Below are 22,833 nucleotides of genomic sequence, written 5' to 3' on the forward strand. Positions count from 1 at the left end.
CAAGTCCAAAAGGGACACATTTTGAATACAGTTTTATTACGAATAGATTGTTAAATGGATAATCATAATAATAATACTATTCTAGTAATTACGCCTACTGCCAAATGGTCTATGGGTCTATGAGGGGAGTGTGGGCCGTGCTGGTAACACAAGGAATAGGAATAGTTAGGGATATTTAAGCTAGTGGAACCATACGATAATCATTAAAATAAGAAGCTAAAACGAATCGAATACACCACAATAATATCTGTACACACACATAATCGTATTATAGCTCTATAGCGTTGATATAGATGCAGATTTGTACAACAAGACTTGCTATTAATGTAGTTATTTACAGGCCACATGGGGGTAACTAATCTTAGGCTAAGAATGGGAGGACTAACGTCTAAAGTCTTTTCAATGCGATTCCAACGAGAACTTTCTCTGGTGCGGGTGCTGCTGGAGAGGGGGTCACGGATGGGTGGTGGGGGATGGGAGATCACAGAGCCACAAGGGATGGCCCTTAGGAGGTGGCCATCAGCTTGGCCGCCTGGATGACATTGTGCTGATGGTGATATCCGGCCAACTCGCTGGCCGCTCCCCCCGCCATGGCGGCGGTCGAGGCTGCTCCGCCCAGCGCTCCGAAGGAGCCCCCAAAGTAGCAGTTGTTCACGTAATCGTAGTTGGTGGCTGTCGCCTCCGTCTTCACGCCATACGCGGCGGCCGCTGCAGCCGCATGCAGGTGATGATGGGCCGCAGCTGCCACATGGTGGCCATGGGAGCTCCCCAAATGGTGATGGTGCTGGTAGTGGGGCGAGGGCGTGCCATTGCTCAACGATGGCGTCTCGACGCTGTGCGAGGTGTATGCCGAGGCGCCAGATCCTGCCCCTGCCGCACTGCTGCCGGGCGTGTACAGCTGGGAGCCAGTGGCTCCATGGATCTGCCTGGCACTCAGCTGCGACTGCGCCGTCGGAGTGCTCATCCCGTGGCCGTGCTGCTGATGTTGCGCCTGCTGCTGCGCCTGCGTCGCGGCCTGTCCGTAGTGGGGGAAGCACTGCTGATGCGCCTGCTGTTGCTGCTGATGGGCGGCCTGCTGATGTTGCTGTTGCTGTTGCTGCTGCTGCTGCTGGACATGATGTTGCCCCATGAGGCCGGCGCTGCTGCTGCTGCTCTTCAGATCCGTGTGCAGCTTGCTGAGGCTGTGACTGTGACGCTCCAGACTAAGCGAAGGCTTGATATCTGTAGGGATGCAAAATGAATGTTGTTTGTTTAGTGGATCACTTCTCTACATTCGCAGGTTTAGGGACCACTTACCGTGCTCTTCCTTGCACTCCTTAATGGACTCCAGGACCGCACCCGCGCCAGCTCCCGCTCCTGTGCCTCCCGCCGAACCGCTGCCTGTTTTCTTGGGCTTGCGCTTCCGCGTCTGGATGCCATCCTTGCGCATGGCCAGCGGCCGGTTGACGCCATGCAGCTTGTAGTAGAGGCCGCAGGCATTGCAGACGGGCTCCCCGTCGTTGTTGCGCCGCCAGAGGGTGGTGGTGCGGGTGCCGCAGTTGGTGCAGCAGAGCCCCAGGCGCCGCGTGGCCGTCTGTGAGGGAAGGTGATCGTTTAGTCTCGCATAACCGGAGAAGATCAGGGGCGGGCTACTCACTGCACTCACCAGGCGCTTGCTGGGCTTGATTAGGGGTCGGTTCATGCCGTTCATTTTGTGGTACAGCCCGCAGGCGTTGCACAGATAGTGCCCCGTGCCGTCCCGTCGCCACAGCGGCGTCGAGATCGCTCCACAATTGACGCACTCGCGTCCCTCGCCAAACTGAAAGTCCATGGCGCTCTCGTAGGGCGAGGATCGCTGGAATCCCGTCGGATCGTAGGCACTGCGCCAGGAGCCCATCATCACGGCCGCATTCTGGGTGTAGAACTGTGCCGGCAGTTGCGCATGCGCCGATCCGAAGCTGTCCGTGGTCCAGGCATTCTGCGCTGCAGCCGCGCTCCCGAAATGGGCCGCCACATGGTTGTACTGGCGATTGGAGGGCACGTAGACGGGTGCATTGACGGCCTGCTGGTGGTGGTAGCCGGAGACTCCCACCCCTACTCCAGCGCTGGCTGCACTTCCGGCCAGATCCGTGTAGGCCGCCACGGCACTGCTGTGGTACATCTTGACGCTGGGCGCAACCTGCGGCGGTACGTTCTGATGCTCGCCGCTGAACTGCGGATAGTCGCGTGTCGACTGCTGATCCGATGTGGACTGGAAAGAGTCAGAGGGAGAAGATACTAAATTAGTTGGGATCTTAAGGTGTGAAGGTAGCTGCATCTCCCCAGCTCCCATCCCAATCCCATTTCCATCTTTCTCTCTTTGCTGCCATTGGACACTCTCTTTGGGCAACTCCCCCTTTGGCTCTGGCAGCCATTTTGGTCTCCTTCTTCATCTGCTCTTCATCCCTCTCCTGCCACTGCCCCTGCCACAAAACCCTGCCTCAAGCTGTGATCAGAACTCGTTTTTTCCAACAGACTGCGCCCTTTTCGGCTGCCAACTCCATTTAATGGCGCTCTCTGCATCGCTCTCTGCTTGTGTATCTGTATCTTTGCATTGCTATGTGTGTGTGCGAGTGTGTGCATCTGTATCTCAGCACTTATCTGATGCGTGGGCTTTGGGGGAACTGAGAGGCAGCAGAAAGAAGGTGGTGTGGTGTGGGCTGTAGAGCCATGGCCATAAAGTGTTATTTACGGGTAGCCTGCACTTATATTGGATATATATGGGTATTTCGAGGATTCGTTATACGATTAAAAGCAGAAGAGATAGAAGAAAAAATGGAAAGCAAATTGGAAAGGATAATAATAAGAGTTTCTATAAAAAAAAATTACTCTAAAAATATCTTTCTTTAATATTCAAGATAGCTGAATAGCTGAATCCTCGCCATACTCAAAAACTTATTCAACATTTAAATTTGCATCTTCACTTCTTTCCTTTTTGGTTCCACAGCGAAACATTTTCATTGTTTATTCAACATTTTTGCACCAAATGAATGAGAAAAGTCTTCAAGTGTCCGCTGGTTTTTCCCGCAAAAAATTGATTTTTTTTTTTGTATCTTTACAAAAGTTCAACAGCCAACAACAGCTGAAACGATCAACGAAATCTGTGCCTCACATCGGATTCAATTAAGGCGCCAATTGCATATTTTATTTATGCGGATATATTTGGAATATTTTTTCAAATTGCCTTTACAGCCGAAACAAATCGAACAGCAACAAAAATAAGAGAGGGGGAACACCATTTGACGTCTTTATCTTATCCCACAAATTTAATGCGATGATGTATGAAATTTTTAATTTTTCTCCATGGCTGTGGCGATGAAGCGCCCCCCGGACTCTGGGGAAGACGCAAATAAATTTCTGTTGCAAGCAGATGGCCTTTAAAGGGTTGGCAGGCAGGAAAGAGAGGGTTCATTGAATGATATTATATTTACTAAATGATATATTCTACTAAAATTCCCCTAATTTGTAGAAATATCTTCAAAAATGTTTTGCGAAGAATCAAAGATGCCGTCGGTAGATTAGTTTAGATGAAAGTCATCTATCTTTAAAACAATTCCAAAATCAATGAAAAGCTTATATAAAACATTTACATATATCAAATAAACATCTTTAGAAAACCTATAAAATAAATTCCAAATGAGTTATGGCACACCAGCATCCAAAAAATTCATAAGTAAATTATTAATTTATAACGAATTTATACGTGTTTTAAAGTACGTTTTAATATTCGCAAATGAGAAAGTGAGAATATAAATAAAACCGCAAATAAAATATGATTTTTTTGCCGCAAGAATTACCATAAAATCGAAGTTAAATATTCTTGCCAAAGCGGCCCTAAAAATGCTCCTTAAATGCCTGATTGATTGAGTATAAGATGACGTATGAGCAATAATATTTAAGACCCCAACCAACACGCACATGTCCAAACATGTTAATCGGAAGAGAGAGAGATTGAGAGTGAGAGAAGGTTGAAGATCAATTGCAGCCATAACATGCCATACCAATGCAATTCCTCAAATTCCAGCAGAGCATCAGAGGGAGAGGAAGAAGGAGAGCGGAGATCGGAGATCGGAGAGAGATCGAAGAAGAACAACCTCCAAACTATCAAAGAGTTGACCACGCGTGCATAATGATGTCGCTCCCCTTAGAAGATCACTCGATCAAAGAGAGCGCCGAGCACAAGAGAGCGCGAAGATCAAAGAAGGCGGCGACGGCAACGGCGACGGCGACGGCGACCACACTAAAAATTGTCAACAAGATGCAGTTGGTGGCAGGGAGGCACGAAAAGGTGGAGAGCAGAGCAGGAGATCCATGCAGATCATGGAGACGATCCTCGCTTGGAAGTGGTTGAGAAGGCGCTTGGGTTTGGGCGCTTATTAAAATGCGATCAGCAAAAGGCACAAAGCCGAACAAAAAAAATCCACAAAAACAAAAGGAAAGACCGATCCGATCGAAAGAAATCCCCAAGCGAAGGCGAGGAGTTAAAATAAACAGCAATAAAAAAACAATTTCACAAAAAAAAGAAGGAGAGCCGAGAGTGATCAAGGGAACAGCCGTGAGTAGGAGTAGGAGATGGCAGAGATCTGAGGACACGGCGATGAGTAGAACGTTAATAATTTGTCACCGCAAATGAAGGAATAAAAACAAACAGAGAAAACCACTTGAGAGGATCTCGGACAACAAAGCAGAAAGCAAAGGCGGGGAGTAGGATGCAGGAGGTGGGGGGAGGGTACAAGTGGAGGAGAGCCCTGAAGATGAGCGGCGCTTTGAGTGGTTTGGTTCTGTCTTTCTTTTCTTGTTCTCTTTTCTCTGCTTTTGCCATCCCAGATCTGGATGGCGCTCTGTCCGTCAAGTGGCGGATCCTGTTTTCCCATAGACTGGACTGCACTCCACTCGAGTGTCTCTCCACTCCACTTAATTCACTCACCGATCTCTAGGCCACGATCGTTGCTTTCTCTCACTCTTTCTCCGGCTCTAACGGATGCTTGTTTTAGTCTTTGATTTTGTTTTACTTTAAGCGTTAGCTGTAGTTGCCATCGATTCAAGTTTGCCGCCGCCGCCGACTGTCAAGAGGCATCTAATAAGCCCACAACCTGTGGCGGGAAACCACTATGATTTGGATTATTAAATTATAACCAACAAGAGATGGCAAGAGACTCCACTCCAACCGTGTACTAATGAGATAACTAATTACTTGGTTGGTCTTTGAACAGATGAAGAGGATGAAAGTGTCAACGATGATGATGATCCCATCAAATGGATAGTCGTTACTGGTTTATCTTTCTTTTACCAAACAGTCCATCGATTATCCTTCATACATGTCGATCTTTTGTAATAGAAACGCAAGAAAATTATCTAGTTAATGATACTTTAAGTGGTTCCCAATATAGAAGAATTGCCATCACATTTATTGACCTTCCTCACCTATGGGGAGCTCCTTTAGCAATCCCCACTTAAATCACATGTTCAACGGTATATTTACAAGCATAATTAATCGATAAAACATAGTTTATCGATAAGAATGTGAGGGGTATAACTTACATCGCCATCACTCAGCAAGATGCCCATGATTTATGGCCGAATAATTCGCGTTTCGCGGCGTCTCGTTTTAGAATGATTTATGCGGCATGCACGCGCACCACTCTCGAGGTTGAAGCCGATTCGGATATGGTATACGATATACAACGTTTATTCGATGTTGATGGGTTATGGGAAATGTAAATAAATGTATCACAAATGCATTCAAATTAATTGCAAAAAATTCAGAAATGTTTTACGGCACATTTACACGGCGGAACGGAGTGGCTTATTATTTACATGGCATTTTATGGGGTCTTGTTGTAAGACATTTGATTAATGTGGTTTATAAGGTAATAAAATTTCGGTTTTAATCCATTTACGAGCACTTAACCGATTTTCCCTCTCTCTGTGTCTCTGTTGTGGGGGAGTTTTATTGTTCGGCAGAGCACACAGCGACAGCGAACCGACTTCCTTGAGGCGGACAAACAAACTAAAAAACGCCACACAAAGTAAACAAAAACTTAATCCCAAATTTCCAGATCCAGTTCCCAACGTCAGCGCTGACGGAGGCAGAGACATCGGCAGAGACTGCTACAGCGACAGCGACTGTGTGTGCCACGCAAAATCGGAAAAGAAGTCAACGGCAACGGCAACAACATAAAAAGTCAATTTCATCAATGGGCCTCCCTCTCCCTCTCGCCCTCCTCTGTCCCTGTCTCTGTCTCTGTCCCTCGGTCTTCCCCTTCGAGTGTCACTTTGCAGGCGTCGCCTTCACACACAGCCACCACAGAAAAGAGACAGCCACATAGAGAGGGAAAGAGAGGGACATGCACTGCTGACAGGTAAAAATTTGTAGGTGCAACGGTGTAGCAGCAGCAGCGGCAGCGGCAGCACAAGTACCCGAAAAATTAGTCAATTTCATGTAAGACTCTGAAAAATGATGTACCCTCTTCCTCTCTTGAGCACTTGAGCACTTGAGTACAGGTCCCGTCCGCACTTGAGAGCCCCGACGAACGGTAGGCACTCTCCACACTGGCCTAAGCCCTCTAATCCGCTTTTCCCGATTCACGATTCCCGATTCTAGATCCTCGACAGAAACTGAAACCCAAGGAGCAGTGGAAGCCGAAGCGAGATTGTGGGTATCACCGGGACCGGCCCATTGTCAGCAGCTCATTAAATCGATGGGCGTGTATGTCTCCAGGAAAGGAAAAGGATCGCAGGATCACAATTAATTGATTGCTTGGTGGAAAGAGTAGTGGTATATTGAATGTGTTTGTGTGTTTATATAGCTCTTAATGGAAGGCGATTAATCCAAGATGACTCAAACTGCAACTAGGAAAGGGCATGACACATAATTCAGTGGAAATAGTGGCAATGGGGTTCAGTATTCTTGGAGAAAAATGTCCTTCACAGGTAATTGGGGTAAATGATGTAAGATATAAACCCTATTAATGTTAATTTTGTGTCACTTAAGAAAGAATATTAGCTATAAGGCATAGATATACTTATCCCTTCTACAGCCAACTAATGTAGGGGCCTTCTTTGAAGAGTTACTTCTAAGATATGAGCATATTGAAAACTGTAGAAAACATACAAACGATTCAAATCTAGAATAGAGGAAGTGTATGAATATTGGAACTGAAGATCTATAGGAGATTCGTATTAGAAAGGGGCTTCAAGTCTCTTCTCTGGCCTGAATGCACCTCCTACTACTCATAGCACATACAACTCTATAATCAATTTTTTACTTTAAGATCTATCTCCAGAAACTTCTTACCTAAACGAACCTCTCAACTCCAGAATAGATCTATTTCGGGTAGTCCACAGCTCGACCACAAATCACGCCCCGGCCAAAAACAGTCCCCAGCCAAGAGGCATCATTAATCAAGCAATTTGCCTTAGTTTCGGCCAATCAACCAAAACAAAAAAAAGGTTCTCTCTTAAGAAGAGGACGACAAATTCGCTCCATTAAAATGCAAAGCAAAAGTGGGAAAAAAACGAGAAGAACAAAGGCAGGAAAGTCAGTCAGAAAGTCAGAAATCCAGAGCCAGAGCCAGAGGTGAGGTACAAAAGATGTCAAAACAGAAACCGCAAGGCGCGTCAGAGGTATGGTACGGATCGGATTGGAGAGCCAGGGACAGATCGGGGTTCGGGGTTCGGGGTTCGTTCGGGGGCAGACATGCGCATATTTCAATCCGCGCTGACACATCCTGCTGCGCTAATGGACCTTAATTTGTGAACAGCTTTATATATCATGCGCCAGACCGTTAATGTGATCATCCACACGATCTGCGCTCTGCTCTGCTCTGGGCCGAAGCCCCGAAACCGCTTCGAAGGTGGGAGATAAAGTTTTATGGAGCTTATCGCCGAATAAAATGGAATGGAATGGAACCGCAAAGAACTTGCACTGGCACTGGCACGCGCTTTCCAGGAAAAATGGAAAAACTGCCATGCCAGGGAAATGTCATCTCTTCAAGAGAGTGAGAGGGAGTGCCAGAGTGCCAGAGTGAGAGCAGTTCTCATGCACATATTGAGCCACTGATAACGAGCAGACAAATGATAATTGCTCTGGCTCCACTCTAATCCTTTGCTGCCCAAAAATACGAACCCCTCTCAATGGAGAAATGTCGCCCGAATTTTCAAAGTGGCGTCACCGCTGCCATCCACTCGAAAGAGTGTCCCCTCCGTCCCCGTCTCCTGGCTTTCCTTCTCTAGGCCCCTAAGCCCGTTGAAGTCTTACTCGGATGCATTGCATCTCGATGATCACAATTTCCATTGATCGTCATCGGGCTCTGGCCTCTCTCTCTATCTTCCTCTCTTTTTCGATATCTCGCTCTCGCTCTCGGCAAAGATGAAAGCAATCTTTATTGGTTTTTGTAGTGATTTTAAGTGGATTTGTGGTTCGATTCTTAATGCCGAAGTGCGCCAGGCAGCCCCCATCCCCATTTCCAGCCGCGGTCCAACCTCAGTCTCTGGTTCACCTTCTGGTGGTTGGATCTCTGCGGTTATATCGTTTTTATTCAAATTTGTATGTTTATTTCTTTCTTTATGCGTAATTATGAGAATCTTTCAGCTGTCGTCTCTGCCAGACGAAGACATACATGGTCCCTCGTCTCTCGAATCGACTCTCACTCTCTTGAGGGTTGAGTGTTTTAGGCCGTTTGAGGCTTGTAATTATGGACTTTGGTTCATCTTTAATGTCGCAAATGCATCTAGTCGGAGCAGAGGATAGATGGGTTGGGTTGGGTTCTTCGATGACATTTCGAACAATTGGTTTTGGGATGGAAAAAGGGAGAACAAAGTTCTTACAAGTTTTTTCGAGAGGATGGTTCTTTGTGTTTCCGTCTAGTTATATTGGGATTTGAAACAAGGGAGTGTTTTTAATATTTTCAAAGTTGAACTGCAAATAATGGCAGACAGTAGTGTTGAAAGCATTCGGTAACCCTCTCTAAATAATGCCCTATATCCATAAACATCAAAGGTGGCTTTCCCTTCTTCGAGCTTCAATACGAATATCGCTGAAGTGGCCTTAAAGTTCCTATGGGAATAACACTATATCTTCACAAATTGTTTTCGTTGTTTTTTCTGTAACGATCTACATGTCTTATCGCATTGCCATTAGTGGGTTCTTCCCCACAGCAATTACTCATGCGACAATACGCTTACTGGTGCCCCTGCCGTGCCACAGCCTTTCCTTTCCTTTCCCCAAAAGCCACTTGACAAAAAGCAAACTGAAGTGCGACGGAAGGCTACTTACAAATTCCTCGACAACAGAACGAGGAACAGAACTCTGCAGCATTTGAATAATGCCAACAACAGCAGATAAGCCGAACTACCCTTCAGGCCCCGTTTCGATGATTGTTCCAATCGCTGATTTTTGAGTGGAAAACACACTGTCGGGTCGGTGGAACACAGAACAGTGTCAGTCTATAAACATCGTTTTGGATAGAGGCGCTCCGCTTATCAGAGACTGCCTTTGGCAGGGGCAAAGACTTTGCTGATGGCGGAAATGGTGACTTATTGCAATAGTTGTGCTCCCATTGTTGTTGCTACGCTGATAGCGATAATGTTATTTTTTTTTATAATTAATTACTAAACCGATAGGCGGTTTGTTTATCTGTGCCGTTTTTATGCTGGCTTTGGGGGCAGACACATGGGCACTCTGTGCCCATTGGGGCGTGTGAACAAACGAAAGACTTAAGCAACGAACTCGATTCGGCTGTGGCTGTGTGTCCTTTGTGGCATAGATGGCGTCTAAATTAAGCCACGGAGACCTGTGTTTGATCTCCGCCGATTCGACAGAGGGGGCAGGGTCTCTTTCTTGCATTCTCTGTGCATGGTGTGTCTGTCTCCTTCCCTCTCTCTGACGGTGACAAGTTTTCGGCACGCGGGCAGACAAATTCCATGGCTGGCTCGGGGGCAAGGGAATGTGCTGCCCCGATCTGTCCCTGCCCCAAAGCTTTTAAGTGTCTTGGCGTCGGTGCGGCTTATGTCTTCTCTTCTCTTCTGTCCTCCGCCGCCGCCCCACTCTTCCAGTGACATTTACATTTGTGAGATCAGAGAGACAGCGAGAGAGAGACAGAATTAATTGCTGTGGAAAATCAAGATTCGTTCGTGAAGACTGTGAAAAGATGTCGCCTAATTTTTCCTAGTCTTTAATTAATTAATTAGCCAGGGGGGATACGGGGCGATATGGGAGATTTCGAAAGTTTCTTTTACGATTCCCTGGCGCCGCCGGCGGGACTTTAAGCCTGAGAAACAATGAGATAAAGTTCGGAGCTGCACCCGGAATCACATATCAAAAGCAGTCGAATCAGACATCAAAACAGAAATTATAGTCGAAGATTTATCGCTGGGGGCGAATGCTGGATGGTGGACGGGACCCCAGCTTCCTCTAAGCCCCGGCGATAAGTCCAGAGATTACGCCTCCTCCGCGAAGGTTCCACATGCCACGGAGCTCTGATTCCGATATCGCCATGAATAAGGCAAGCTTATCGAGCCGGACTTTACACATATCTCTGTCTTTCTCTCTCTCTCTCTGTATTCAGGGCAACAATTATATGCAATCGCGGTTGCTGACAGGAATTTTATCAGCGCAATGGGTAAACAATATAGCGGATAGGGATTGCAGTTCGAGATTGATGTAGATCGTATTCCAAGGGAACAAAGAAGATAAATATAATGGGGAATGAGAGTTAATGCTATATACATATATTTTATTGGGGAAACAAAGAACTATCTTCGATAGCTTATGAACTGTTCTTTTTGGTTCCTGAATTCTGAGGCAACAAAATCTAGAAATCTAAAGTACGAGTATTGCCTCATTCCCAAAGCAGCTATAACCCTCGCAGCAAGCCACTCAGACTCCTGACGCCATGTCCTGTGCTACCGAGAACTGGACCCAGTACCTCTGTAACCTCTGTAACCTCCTGTCTGTTGGACCTCTGACATGCAATTAGAACCCGTCTCGCAACGCACGGCAGGACTTCCAGCCTTGGGTCAATGGGTCGCTCTTTGCTTCGGGCCCTGTCCTGCCCTGTCCTGGTACTTCCTATTGGGCCATGTTTCTGTTTCTGTTTCTGGCCCCCGTTGACCTGCTTAAAGTGCATATGCACATATATCATTTTCAGTTAGTGCTTCGTTCTGCTTCTGCCCTCGGCGACACTTTCCTTTCCACTTGCGTGCGTTGCATTTTCAGAGAGCTACTACCTGAATGAATATGGCTTGGACTTGACTTGGCTACGGGTTCGTATTGGGTTCTAGTGCAGTTTTGTGTGTGGGTTATAGCCAGCCTCGAAAGCGAGTGTTAAAATTGCATAATTAGCTTGGGTTTTTGTTGCTTGTTTCTATTTTCAGTCAAGTGTGTCTGGGGGGGTTGCCGCAGCAGAGTTGCCAGGCTATGGCGGGGAGGGAAAAGAAGGTTCAACATTTGGGAATATGACAAGCTCGAAGGGTATATTAAGTTTGTTTCTGACTTTCTTAAATCAGCTGTCAGTGGTCTCCTCTGCTCCACTCTTCGTTAGTTCGAAAAAAAAAGCAGAGCCTTGGCCCTTGCCGCAGCTCTCAACGCTCCCACTCGTTTATCCACACAAAAGTTATCCTAAGGGCTCTATTTCTGGACTTTATTAAAAGAAAAGCCTTGCCTTTCTTGCTCTAAATTAATTTCTTGATGCCCTGACAACGGCAGTGACCTGCCGGAGTGACCTTTACTCTGCCCTCTGCTAAACGATTTTGGTTGAGATTTATGATGCAATTGTCCCAAAAACCTGCTCTCTTGGCCCAAAAGCCAAGAAGCATTTAACTAGTTTTGTTCTGGCCTTCTGGCTGATGTTCGAAGCCAATTTTCAGTTTTATGGCTTTGCGGGTCTCATAAAATGTGTCATAAATTAAAAGGCGCTTGGGCACGCACACAAATCCGTAATACAGAGAAGGTACTCCTATATATACCCTATACACATAGTAGTTGTGGAAATATAGGTATCATGTAACCTGCAACCTGTGCCACTGGTCACACGCAGCGCCTTTGTGTCACGGCCAGGACCTCTCCGTTTGGCCTTCTTTTACGGGCCCTAGGGACGCGTCTATACACTTTTCCAGCTAATGATTTTATGACACTTTTTGCAATATTTACAGCACTCGAGACTCTCATGTCATGTTGTGTCATTGTAGCCTCTGTTCCGAGGCTCCATGGGAGGTTATTCTCCTACCACACTGGGTAGGGGCCTGTCTGGGCCATCCATTGAGCCCAGTTGTTGTCCTGTTAGTGGTGGCGCCAGCAGTTAATTGCTCGAAAGGAATATGGCCAGGATAAACGCCCGAGTCTAGGAGTGAAAGTGTAACAAAGGGTTGGACGAGGATAATAGAGTTTGTCAAGGCTAAGCGATTGATAAACTGATAGAAAGGGGTGCTCAGAAGTAGTCAAGGACAGAAATATGTCTTGTAGTATGTCTTCCACTAATTCCACTAACAAACCAATGAAGGAAAAGTCTTCTAGTCTCCATTTGTTGAAGCTCTCACTCGGCGTGTCAGCCTGGTTACACCTTGCCTCTAATTTATGTGCATGGGCAAAGAGTCTGGAGAGCTAGAACCATGTCCAGAGCGGTGCACAGACCCTAATGAATAGTCAAACGCATGGCATTACATATAGTAATGTTAATGCTAATTTTAATGACTTGTGTTTGGTGTCTTTGCTGCGGTTCTCGAGTCTTTTGTTGAGGGTTGAACGCGCGCAGATCGGCATCGAGATCGAGATCGGGATCGGGATCAGGGGTTCCGCAATTTATGTATCTACAATGCAATTGTGCGAATAATTATGCCAACTACTGTGTGGAGTGTTTGTCGAGTGCGGAGTGTTGACTGTTGATAAAAGCATGAAAGCATTCCATTCCTGTTTTCCCAATGTTTTCCGCTGCTTTTCAGCTGCTGGCTGTTGGCTGCTGGCGGTTGTTCTCATCAATTACTCCAATGGCTGAAAGATTTTTGACACAAAAACAAAACTGCGCTCATGTCAACTGCCAATGGACTGCCAGGTTCATATCAAACCATACATATATATATATATAGATGGATTTGTATCTGCCCCTCCGCAATGACCCCTCCATCCCCAGTCTCTGACAGCTCAAAAGTTGCTCAGAAATTTATGGATTTTTCTTGCAATATTTTATGGCATTTTATGCCTGGAATACAAGCCCCGGGGACGCATAAATTACAATTCAATTACTTTATGGCAACAATACAACAATAATACAAAGCCATAAAAGATCGCTGTACCGCTGCCCCACCGCCCCACCGCCTAATGGCATAATCGAGAATGATTTAGTTGCCAAAATTTATGGGCCCCTTCAACCTCTCTGTGTGCACGGCTTCTGTTGTGCTCCGTGTGTTTCGTGCTGCCACTTGCCACTTGCCACTGCATGTTGTGCCACAAAAGAACTGCGATCTAATCTAATCATGGTGTGCCCCCGATATCACATTTCAAACGGGTTCCCGCTCCCTCTGTGCTAGATCTGTATCTGTATCTATCTATCTCAATCTAGCGTTTACATGCCCAACATTAGTCCCATGCTAATTTCATTGTTGATCCATAAAGATTGTGTTCTGACTGATCGCGGGATTAGCTAATTGATACCAGGAAACATATTGTTAGTGTCTAAATCCTAAATTGTGATTGTTTGCGATTATTGAATGGCATCTAATGAGTGTTTCTAATGATTGTAACTAGAGTTGGGGAACCAGTTCCGAAATGGAGGGAGTGGTAGGAGGATATTTCAAGGGGTAACTACTAGAATAAAATTGAATCATATATAGTCCCCTTTTGAGTCAAATATACACGTTCTTCTACTAATTTTATAGGTGGAACCACACGTTTCCACGTCTATCTCTAAAAAAGATTGTGAGAGTTAAGATGAGATTTTTCATGAGGATAACGATATCTTGATTGCAGAATAACATATCCCTATTTATTTGCATTTTTTAGTATTAATAGCATAATGAACTGATAAATTCAGGGCTAACAGACCATTGAATGGTTCTATATTTCACCTTATGAAAGATCCATGCCGATGCAAGTCAATGGAGTCTCGTCTCTAGTTCTGATAGCAAGTAGTGGGTTTCTATGAAAATTTATGTAGGTAAAGATACATATTTCTTCTGGTTCATAAATAAACGAAATAAGAGGGTTGTACATCCATCATTATGAACCATTCAAACCCCCATTTTGTATCATTAAACCTAATAAAATCCGCGTCGAAATAAAAACACAGATAAATACTTTTTAATACAGATTTCAACTTACTTGACTGTGGGCTGATTCGGATTCCCTTTGCCTGCCTCCCAGAGTGTCGTCGCTCTGCCTCGACCAATTGCTTTTGTGTCCGTTGTCTGATGTGTTGTTTGATGTATGCAAATGAAGATTCGTATGCCAATTGGCAGTTTGGGGGGGACTTAATGGCCTGTTTGCCTGTGCTGTGTAAACTGCCTGTAAAGCCAAACGTTTTGTGCTCTTTGTGGTTTGATTTGATTTTGAATGGGCTAAATGCCAGTCTGCTGGATGCCACAAATCACACGCAATTCACAAATTCAGATACATTTGCATAATGTTGGCAAAAAATGAAACATAGATACACAAAACACACACTCACACGCGACAGACAAAGGCTTACAGCCGATAGCCAATGGAATTTATTCGAGTTTTGCTCACTGAAGGAATCACGCGACGCGTGTTGGTTTTTTTTCGGTTGCTAATTAATCACAAGGCGGCTATTAAAATAGTTAGTTTACCAGTTACCAGTTTTTTGTGGATCAGAGATACTTTTGGTACGGATTGGCTTGCCTTTTGGCGACGGCAAATTCACGTTTCAGCTTTTTCCATTCGCTGCTGCGTTTCGCGTTTCGCGCATAAACCGATCCGAATCCAACTGAAGGCAAAGGAATATCCGATGCCGACACGGACTCACTCCTTGTTGTTGTGTGTATTCTGATTGGAACACAGATACACCAAACACACACACACACACACACATAGGGAGCATACACAACAAAGATGGAGTGAGCGAGGGAGCGAGCGAGCGTTTCGTTTTTTGGGCTTCCGGTTGGACCTGCACTGAGAGAGCGACTGCTGGCAGGCAGGCTGGCGTTTGTTTTGCTGCTGTTCAATGCTTGTGGCGCTCCGCTCTCCTTTCCGCTGTGTGTTCAAACAAACGGGTTTTTACGCAAGCACACACACAGACACACAGAACGAGAGAGAGCGAGCTCCCTATCGCACTATGAAAGTGGGTGTTGCCCGCGGCTCCCCGTCTCGCTTTCACGCCAGCTGACTCTGTCGCTCTCCCACATTCGTAATCGGGTAATGTGGCCATATTCAAGTTTGCTTGATTTGCTGTTTAGATATTCCTACTATAAGTGTGCGTGTGTGTGAGTGTGTTAGTAAGAGAGAGAGAGAGAGAGAGAGAGAGCAAGCGCCTCTTGGGGGACAGCCCACTTTATGGCTTTTGTGCGGCTCTCATGGCGTATGCGCAATGTCTTTCCGCGCGCCATTTAAAAGCATATAATATTCGATAATAAATAAAGCAATAATGACAAGAAAGATAGGGTCAAAACGCTCAACGAATACCCAGATACCCTGCGAAAATATATAGCATTCAATTGGTGTTTTGCCATGAAAAGATATATGTCATTATAGCTTCTAGAAATTGGTTGAAATATCTTATGAAAGAACTTAGTTTTACGCACAAATACCTTAAGGAGTATGATAAGCTGATCAGATTTGAAAGTTTTCTTCAGAAAAAATTAAATATAAGGAACTCTTCTGTCGATGCTTATCTACATCATATATAATTTGGACGAATTTCCAACATCTACAACATCAGAGTCCACATACCTCTCTCTTGAAGGGTATCCCAAAAACGAAACCCCAAAATGTTAAAGCAATAAACCATTGCCCAAAGTTTTTATGCTGCCATTTTATGTGCATTTTAATTGGCTTTTTTCCGCTCGTGTCATAACTCTTCCCCGACTTGACAATTGAGGGAAATAAATTATATTTTGTCTTGCACTAGTAGTAGTACCTGTGCTTGCAATTTATAAATTTAACGCCTACCCGTGATTTATTTATCAGATAAATGTCTTCATTAAGCGTTTTTTCATTCGCTTGGCAGGTGGGGAGAATCAGCAATTTCCTTTCAATTTACAAATTAGTTATGCCATTCATTTGTCTCAATGAAGATAAGGGTATCTGTCTGTCTGTCTATCTGTCTGTGCTGTGCTTTGATACATAAATTCATATTAAAGAGCACATCCAGAAGTTTTGTAATCCTTCAAAAATTTTATCTGTAAAATTGTGGAGACTTTTCTTAGCGTTCCGAGATTTGCTTGGTAATCAAAAAGTAAAGATCATTAATCTATTTTAGTTTTAGAAGTTTGCTTTATAGTTTTAAAAAGTACAATTAGGGAAATCGGTTGTTAAAGTGCTTTATTTCTATAAAACTTTATATTTATACCTCTCACATTGTGCAGATTAAATTTGTTCAACTTTATTATCATATAATTATCATGGATTTAGAGAGGAAATAGTACACAATTCCAGCATTTCCTTTCTTCTTGAGATAAGAAAGAGTGGAACCAAAAATAGCATTCCATTGGGCTTTTAGATCTCAAAATGGTAGCCTTAGGAGGAACATAGGTCTATATTTATTTATAGATATTTAACTTCTACTAAAGTCAGAAAAAGTCTCCATCCTGGAATACCACAATTTCCAACTAAATCGCTAATGAATAATACTAACAAAAATATAACAATCCTTAAGGCAGACACTTACCCGGAAGTAAGCCCATGAGTAACTCGAGAGCCAGGGAGCAGATAAGTTTGGCTATGGCGCTCTCTTCTCACTCTTCTCTGGAACTCCATCGCACAAATAGTCGTAAATTATGCAGAATCAGTTCATGGGCGAGAATGAGATTGCTGGATGGGGCATGACACATACGACCATCCATCTCCAGTCTCTGCAGAGACTTCCCCTTTTTTTATTCTTTTGTTAATTACGCGACAGCCTTGAAAAATGAGCAATTTCAATCGGAATTTCATTGCGTGGCGTGTCCGTGTCTGGCTACAGTCACTGCCATAAGTTCAATTACCACAAATTAAATTTATTAAACGAGCAACGGGCTGGCGATAATATACAATTATTTATAGGAACTGCCAAAAAATACGAGCACTAAAATCATAAAGCAAAAACCAAAGACACGGACACGAAATGCGTTTGCCTTTACCTGCTTTCCAGGGGAAGGGGAGGTGGGGCAACAAATCTAGCTGCAAATGAATTGGACCTGAAATGCGTGTAGCCGTGCGATACCCCACCATTGGACTCCCCCCCCCCCCCAGACAGACGGACACGAAACGCCACAAACATGCAACAAAATTTATGCGAAACTTTAATGAAAATCCCAAAGACGGGAAGGCACTCTAGCGGCGTGGGAGGGGAGGACACCATGTGGCATGAGGGTCTCCCATCTCTCTCTCAGTCTTTGACCAATCGAAGCCTTGCTGCCGCAACACTGACTCCACCTTAAAAATGGGGAACCAGCATTGTGTGGCACCCGAAAACGAGTTTCTGCTGCAAGAGCCCATACGTCAGAGCCTGCAACGGCGTCCTGCCTGATTGCCCCGTCTGATAGTTGCCACAACGGCGCTGGGCATAAGCCGTGTGCGTGCCTGGCCCTGGGTCTGGTTTTTTGGTGGCAAGACTGGAATCGCGCCCCGTCGTCGCCTTGGGGTGTGGCAGGCCGCCGAGGTTGGTTAGGGCCAAAAGTGGTAGAATTTGTAATGGTGGCCCAAGTGTGGCAAGAAGGAACTGAAGCCCACAGAGGCAGGGGCGTCTCCGAGAGGAGGGTTTTTGTTAATAATAATCTTAAGCCCCGCAAAATATTATTCTCTTTAAGGGATACTCCCAGCCTTTACACTTCACCATAAATACCCCTTTATTTACTTTCCAACTCCACCCTTGATCCACTCTTTCATCCAGCCCATAATCGGCTTTGTGGCGCCCCAAAAGTGGGCTGTGGCCTCTGGCCCGTGGTCTCTCTTGCTCTCTGGCTCCTTGAGGTGGCAGCATGGCCGTTTCTGGCTCTGTCTTTGGCCCTGTCTCCGGTTTTGGCTCTTATCCAAGGCACTGCCATTGCAATTAATTTTGGCATTTTGACATTTACGCTTTTTGTTGTGGAGCTGTGTGCTGGTGTTGCTGTGGAGCTGTGGAGCTGTGGAGCTTGCTCCTTGTGGCACTATCTCAAGCATACGCACATACATTTTTGCTCAGGTATGCTGGCCTGGCCGCTCGATAACGAGACATTTTCCCTATATAATATCGAGCGGAATTTTCTCACGTTGAAGGGTCGACGGAAAAAAAGCGGCGCCACCTGAAGAAGGAGACCTTTAATTGCAACTGGTTTTGGGCCCCTGCTTTCTTGTGGCAACATTTGAAATATTTGCCCCATGCCACTGCCACAGCCACTGCCACAGCGATAAACTAATGAAAAGCTGCAGGAAAGGAGATCTTCTCGCGCACTTAATTGAAGAGGATGCCAATCGTCATAGGCCTACCGATATGACCGATTCTCTCGGCCCATACATTGTAATTGTTATGGCCAATATCCTGGGGGAAGTTGTTCCATTTTCCTGCTGCGATCGTAAAACTTATCGCTTATGGGCTCATTGACATCCAGTCTTGGCGATGGCTTCGCTCTCTGCGTCTCTGTTGACTGATCTTAACAAAATGGCACTTAAAAAGTTGGCCAACAAATTGAATCAGCATTCGATTGGTTCATATCTTATTTTGGTTTATGGCTTGTTTACACTGGGTTTCGATGTAACACTTAGTTGCAATGCTTTTAACCAGAAGATTATATAGAGGTTACTTTGCGTTTGAGAGGAGCCTTACTTGGTGGATGATTTAAGCATTTCTTGGGGCTAGCATTGCACCTAGTTGCACTTTGGGATACTCCCTTAAGATCGATCCAATCATTCATCTCTCGCATAAAGACACATCCCTCTATCGATTACTTAATAATAATCCTCTCCTTGGCACAAACAAATCCCTAATGGTATCGGTAATTATTCAAATTGAATGCACACCAGAGTCTTGCCAGAGATGTGCATCAGAGCATCAGTCGCCTAAGAGCTGGAGGGGATTACAAGATCACAAAGTGGCCTCGCAACCAAACAGAGAGATCTGATGATCGGAGGAGACTATAAGACTTTGAGACTGTGTTCCTGGTGACATTTAAAAGCTGCAAGTGCATTAGTGTGAAACAAGGAACGAGGCGCCGTCTAAATTACACTCACCAGCCAGAAGAAGATCGAGCACAGTCGAGCCTCTTTCTGGCCATATCGCTCCTTCCAAAGAGAGGTGCGGTGCGCGGTGCGAGGCGGTCATCGCGATCAAGATCAAGTACCATTTTCAACGCTTCCTTTGGCGCCACATTTCTGAGACCGAGAACCCTTTCTCAGCCTCGGCCCCAACGTTGCATGGCCTGATGCAAATGCAAAGGGGCAACAAAAAGTCTGCAGTTCGAACGATAAGCAAAGACACACAGAAATATGCAGAGAGGAGATGAGTTGGAACCTGGAACCTGGAACCTGGCCTGAACTCTTTTCGGGTTTCATCTTTTTTTGTTCGTTCGTTCGTTCTCTTCGTTTTCTTCCTCGATAAGCGCCGCATCTTCAATCTTCCTCCTGGCGGCGTCTGCAACCATCACCATCATCATCATCTGTGATATGTGGCAGAGACTGGGACTGGGACTGTGTCTCGGGTCTCGGGTCTCAGGTCTGTGGCTGTGGCATATCCATTAGCTACGTCGCCATCGAAGGAACGAATGGAGGCACGAATGGAGATAATGTGATTTCGGGAACGATCCACACACACACAAAAAACGAAATGGAACGAGACGCGCGTGAGTTGTGATAAGAGCCGTAGCCGTGGCCGTAGAGACAAGGGAATACCTTATGCATGCATGCCCCTATCCCTCTATAGAGGGCCACAATATCTCTTTCTCCCTTTCACTCTGTCTCTGTCTCTTACTCCTGCTTTGCTGTGTCTCTGTCTGTCCTCCGTATGTGCGGGGCTCTTTCAAGCCAATCTCATTTTGTCTTTCGTGTGAATTCTTGGAATTTCGATTGATTTTCCTAGAACCAGAAACGATTCGGACTGGGATTCGGTCAAGTTCTTTAGCTGCTGCTTGTGCCGCATGTGACGTCAGAGGCGAGATGTCTTGGGGTGTGTCTTCTTCTTGGTGGAGAGTGTTGCAAGTGGGTGTAGAAGATATTGGAATATAGAAAGATGTAAGCAGGGAATGAAGAATTAGAGGTATTGGAAGGAAAGGTGTAAGGAATGGCCATCTGAAGAATATAATCTCGAGAGGGATACGGAGCCTTCTAAGAACTCGTTTGGGAATGAAATATATTTGGGAAGGAATAAGAAACTTCTGAATGGAAATGGAAATATTGTAATAATGGCAGATCCCTAAATGGATCCTCAGATTTGATTGTAATCCTTCTAAATCTTTCATGGATCATGGCTGAAAAGAGGTGCCCGAAAAGTAGACATTTAAATGGCTTCAGTTTAAGCTTGAAACATATTTAGAAGATCCATCTCAGACAGCACTCAGAGAGATGCATACACAACTAACTAATAGATACAATTTATTAGCATAATCCTACACGAGTAGTAGTGCTCTCTCAAAGCTTTCGGCCATGATACTCGTAATCCGCCTGCGTTTTCCGCTCCTCTTGGCCCGTTCCTCGCTCCTCCTCGGCCTCCTGGCGGCGTCTGACTATCGGCTTTTATCTATTTTAACTGCGCGATGTTAAAGCGCATTTTCGTGTCGTTTGTCGATTTGTAATGCCAGCAGCGATGAGGCCTGATGATGATGGTGGCTTAAGTTGCAGCCCCAGACTGGGGCAGATCCACCACCGCCAACCAGAAACAGCTTTAACCTGGAGCAGCGGCTGCACTTTGAAGTTGACTAAGTGGCGCCTCGGACCCGACCCGGTTCTGGGCTTGGCTACGGGCTACGGGTTTTTGGGTTCGTGGCGGGTTCAAGAGGCCTGGCTAGGTGGTCACCTCTCCGCTGGTTGATGGCTAATTAAATGCAGAGACTCTCAAATGGGAGTGTGCTCAATGTTGACAGTTTTCAGTTTATGTTGGCTTTTACGCCGATCCGAATCATATCTGAAGAACAATGGAGTACAATATCTGTATCTGTTATTAAATTGCAGGCAAATGCCCGTTCCCCCCTTCGTTTTTGAGGATTGCAATTAGCTTAATAGAAATTCAAATGCATGCACGGCCCCAGAGATTAGCGGATCGCTCCTCATTCCACTCCGAGTTGTACGTCTGTCATAATTCTACAGATAGTGTAAAAGAGCGAGACGGAGAGAGAGAGAGCGCCACAACAAGTGTCCCACAAGGAGAGAGAGAGATCTCGGGAAGGGTGAGGTGGCATCTGAAAAATGGCGCCCGGTGTCGTATCTTGTTGCCTGTCACATTGAATTATTATTTTACGGTCTCTCCTCTACTTCTCTGCCACAACCTCAAGTCCTCTCCTCCCCCCGAAGTATGGAACAGGTTGGAACACGCTAATGTTTTAATTTCTTGTTCCATCGGAGGATAGTACAGGCACGTACAGGTGCGGCGGGCAATTACTGGCACACTACTCGTAATTGTGGAGTGGAGTGCTCCTTAAGCATAAATACAATTGCCATTCCGATATACTTTATGTGTCTAGAGATTCGAATCGAATTTCAATCGATTTGAATGGAATATTCGAATGTATACAGTAGAAAAAGATATCCAAAAGATGGCTAAAAAGGAAAAGCTACAGAAGTCTTACGGGAAATTATTATCTCACTACCTTAGATCATATTCACTCCCGTATTTCCCCCATCGGAAGCCATAGAAATGGACTTCCTCTATTACTCCATTCCACTTCAAGCCGAGAGTGAGAGAGAGAGAGAGAGGACTGCCTCTTCCACACCCATTCCATATCCATATCCATTCCACTTGCACAAACTTCACGCTGCACATAATTTTTGCCAACACATTCCATAGCTGCTGCCGTGTGCTGGTTGCTTGGGTGCTGGGGCCGCCGTCCCATTACTCATTCGCACTCCAAGCTCAAAGTCCCAGAGCTCCACGCAGAGAGCTCCACTCTTTCGCTGCGTTTCCCAGTTGGAGCGCCGCCGCTGGTCCGCGAAATGCTAATAAAAGCGGTCGTAAAACAAGTTTGCCTAATTGATCGAGCGTACGCCACAAAAAAAGCGAAAGAAACCAAAAGAAGATCCACAGAGGAGCAGGAGGCAGAGCTCGGGGTCCGCTACTCAAGGCGTTAATACTATACCAGGCATTGCTTGCGCCGCCTCCTGGCTGCTTGGGGCTTGCACTGGCCTCGGAGTTGAAGCATTTTTGCCATACCATCGACAGCAGATCAAAGGCAGCGGCGGCACCAGGCACCAGGCATCAGGCATCAGGCGGTGGCGTTACTCCGGCGGTGGCGACGGCGGCGGCGGTGGCGGCGGTGGCGGCGGTGGTGGCATTGTGCGTCGGACAGGCTTTTAAGCGATGACACCAAATCGCTATTTAGACACTGCTTTGGGGTTTCTTTCTTTCGCTTTGGGGATCGCTTTGAGGATCGCCCTGGGTTTGGGTCTGGGTCTGGGTCTGGGTCTGGGCCCGGGTTCGGGTCTGGGGATCTTGTTAAGATTTGATGGTCGCGCGCTCTGTGGTCTGTGGGGGTCATTAAAATTAA

At 45.7% G+C, this 22,833-nt stretch overlaps 1 protein-coding gene across 3 annotated transcripts; it reads right to left on the minus strand.

Annotated features, from left to right (window-relative positions):
- Positions 1–15: 15 nt before the first annotated feature.
- LOC108156164 (GATA-binding factor A) lies at positions 16–15,139 on the minus strand. Of its 3 annotated transcripts, none has more exons than XM_017287494.2 (4): positions 14,333–15,139; positions 1,637–2,230; positions 1,297–1,573; positions 16–1,221 (listed from the first exon to the last, which is right to left on the minus strand). In XM_017287494.2, the coding sequence occupies exons 2-4, from the start codon at positions 2,138–2,140 to the stop codon at positions 506–508; spliced, it is 1,497 nt and encodes a 498-aa protein (XP_017142983.1). In that variant the 5' UTR covers positions 2,141–2,230; positions 14,333–15,139; the 3' UTR covers positions 16–505. The 3 variants fall into 3 exon arrangements, with proteins under 3 accessions (XP_017142983.1, XP_017142982.1, XP_017142981.1); XM_017287493.2 differs by lacking the exon at positions 14,333–15,139 and adding an exon at positions 5,560–6,145 and having other exon boundaries at positions 1,646–2,230; XM_017287492.2 differs by lacking the exon at positions 14,333–15,139 and adding an exon at positions 5,560–6,144.
- Between the last annotated feature and the right edge of the window lie 7,694 nt (positions 15,140–22,833).

This window comes from Drosophila miranda, chromosome 2, assembly GCF_003369915.1.
Source record: "Drosophila miranda strain MSH22 chromosome 2, D.miranda_PacBio2.1, whole genome shotgun sequence".
In the NCBI taxonomy this organism is placed as follows: Eukaryota; Metazoa; Arthropoda; class Insecta; order Diptera; family Drosophilidae; genus Drosophila; species Drosophila miranda.

Excerpts from the sequence above, each read along its gene's own strand:
- LOC108156164 (XM_017287492.2), bottom strand. The coding sequence starts at position 5,586 with ATGGGCATCTTGCTGAGTGATGGCGAT. Across the intron at positions 2,231-5,559 it reads TCTTGCTGAGTGATGGCGAT|TCCACATCGGATCAGCAGTC; the intron begins GTAAGTTATACC and ends GACTCTTTCCAG. Across the intron at positions 1,222-1,296 it reads GGAGTGCAAGGAAGAGCACG|ATATCAAGCCTTCGCTTAGT; the intron begins GTAAGTGGTCCC and ends GCATCCCTACAG.